This window comes from Cibotium barometz, chromosome 36, assembly GCF_041138505.1.
Source record: "Cibotium barometz isolate CiBa-2024 chromosome 36, ASM4113850v1, whole genome shotgun sequence".
NCBI classification, from domain to species: Eukaryota; Viridiplantae; Streptophyta; class Polypodiopsida; order Cyatheales; family Cibotiaceae; genus Cibotium; species Cibotium barometz.
This window is the reverse complement of record NC_141081.1, coordinates 27578918-27581380: the sequence shown is the minus strand read 5'-3', so window position 1 is coordinate 27581380 and position 2463 is coordinate 27578918. Positions and strand designations below refer to the sequence as shown.

Here is a 2463-nt window from a genome sequence, read left to right as displayed (position 1 = left end):
GCTGGGGAACCTCCTTGTCCAAATGTATGGTAGATGTAAAGCCATGGAAGATGCCCTCACTGTGTTCACCAGAATGCATCACAAAAATCTATTTTCGTGGAATGCCATGATCTCAGCATATGCATGCCATGGGCAACATCAAAAAGCCCTCCACCTCTTCTACCAACTGCATCGAGATGGTGTTACTCCCAATAAATTCATCTTCTCCAGCATCATTTCTGCATGCTCTAGCCATGAAGCCCTCAGTGAGGGAAAAAGCATCCATGCCCTCATTAAGAAGAGTGGGCTTGAATTTGATGTGGTTGTTGGGACTGCCCTTCTCAACATGTATGGTAAATGTGGCAGCATGGATGATGCCAAGGAGTTGTTCTACAAATTGCCAGAAAGAGACTTAGTCACGTGGAATGCCATGATTGCTGTGTGTGCCCAGCATGAGCAACAATGGGATGCGCTTCGCCTTTATGACCAGATGCTGCAAGAAGGCACTCTGCCAGATGAATTTACCTTGGGGAGTGTTCTTGATGCTTGTGTTGCCCTCGCCGCCTTACCAACAGGAAAGTTTATACATACAAGCGTGGTGGCTAGTGGATTACAAACTGATGTTGTGGTTGGAACTGCTCTCATTAACTTGTATGGCAAGTGCGGCAGCTTTAAGAGTGCATTAGAGACATTTGAAATCATGCCAGAGCGGAACAGGGTTACTTTCATTAATCTCCTCTCTGCATGTGCTGCCCAGGGAGCCATAGATGAAGGTAGAAAGATGCACACTCATGTCGTGTTTCGTGGGTTCAAGCTGGATGTGAATTTGGGGAATGCATTGGTCAACATGTATGGCAAATGCAGCAGCCTTATTGATGCACACAAGATGTTTAATGACATGCCAGAGCGGGATGTCATCTCGTGGAACGCTGTAATTGCAGTGTATGCACAAAATGGGCAGGCTAAGAAAGCACTTCAACTCTTCAGGCAAATGCGGCGAGAAGGGGTCACCCCAAATCCAATTACCTTTGTCAATATCCTCTCTGCTTGCAGCCATGCTGGTCTGGTAAAAGAGGGTTATCAATTCTTTCTTTCTATGGAAAGACACCATGGTGTCACTCCATCAGTTGATCATTACAATTGTGTTGTTGACCTACTTGTAAGAGCTGGGCAACTTGATGAGGCAGAGCAGTTGCTCATTAGCATGCGAATCGAACCGACGGTTGTCTCATGGACGACCTTACTGGGTGCTTGCAGAATCGAAGCAGATTTGCAGCGGGGAGAACGAATTGCAAAGCACGTGCTCAAGTTGGATCCAAGCAACCCTGCCCATCATGTAACACTAGCAAATATCTACGCTGCTGCTGGTAAAGGTGATGATGCATCAAAGGTAATGAACAGGTTGAGGGATATGGATCAAAAACATGGACAGGTTGCAGCTCAACAAGTGGAAATGTGGGCTGGATAAGGGGCTTTAAACACGTGCTGCCCATCCAGGAAAAAGAGGAGAGATCTGACCCGCCCATCCGTCATGGACGGAAATATTCCCCACCCATGGGAGAAAGGGGGAGATTTTTGTAAAGTCCCCGAGAAATCCTGTCAAAATCTATTGCACCCATGAAAGGCGTCCTTGAAAGCTTAAGCTGGCAGATTCCATGGGCCGGTTTTGAAACATGATGTCTGGATGGTGGGAAAGGTTACAGCATGAGCTCTCAAGGTTAATATGTAAAAGGTATAAGCTAAGACCGAGTCACAAGATTTTTTTTTTCAAAAATGCTCATATGTTTTGTCAAGTAGCTGTAGATTCACTAACCTCACCTTTTTAGAGGGGCTGCTTTTATGTTGCAGCTAACTTCTTGTCATGTCTGTATTTGCAGTTCTGTGCACTGATTGGAGGATACCAGAACTGTTCTTGAATCAACTGAAGAATTGTGCAATACAAGAAGCATCATTTTCTCATTGGCAGCTCTCCCTCTTGACAAAGATTAGAAACCTGCAAACTTATCGCCAAGGCCAAGCAGGAATGTGGCCTTTCGATATATGTGTATGATAGTGTTAGTTTTCAGTGAAAACCATTTTGCACCTTGCTAGGCCTTGGTCACCATCAAAAAGCGTGAAAATTGCAGGAAGCTTTACTGCTTTAATCCACAGCCCTAAGCTTGATTAAGAACAAGATGCTGAAATAAACATGATTAAGACAGAGGAGAGAGAAGAAGAGAGGGATTGGTGTCAGGTTTTTCTTTGTATTATATGGTACAAAAAGGTGGTTGAATGTATGTACATGACTGAGGCCCTTGGTCAACCCCACAGGGGTGACCTCTGGCCCCTTCTACATGCTTCTACTAGCATAACTATGCTTTGAATGAATGAATGAATGAATTGATCCTCCTATGCCGAATTATGACTTGTGTATATATATAATGCTAGGAAGCTGGTCGACCAGCTACAAAGGCTGTCAGCCAGTTTACTTGGACAAAAAATGGC

General features: G+C 44.7%; 1 protein-coding gene across 1 annotated transcript in view; it reads left to right on the top strand.

Moving 5' to 3' along the window:
* Positions 1-1938, top strand: part of LOC147617717 (pentatricopeptide repeat-containing protein At2g13600-like) — a 2310-nt gene extending 372 nt beyond the window's left edge. Inside the window, exons 1-2 of the mRNA XM_086775972.1 lie at positions 1-1711; positions 1857-1938. The exon at positions 1-1711 is cut by the window's left edge and continues 372 nt beyond it. Of these exons, the coding sequence (XP_086632098.1) occupies positions 1-1447 (1447 nt within the window). The 3' untranslated portion in view covers positions 1448-1711; positions 1857-1938. The remainder of the gene's footprint in view (positions 1712-1856) is intronic.
* Positions 1939-2463: the final 525 nt, after the last annotated feature.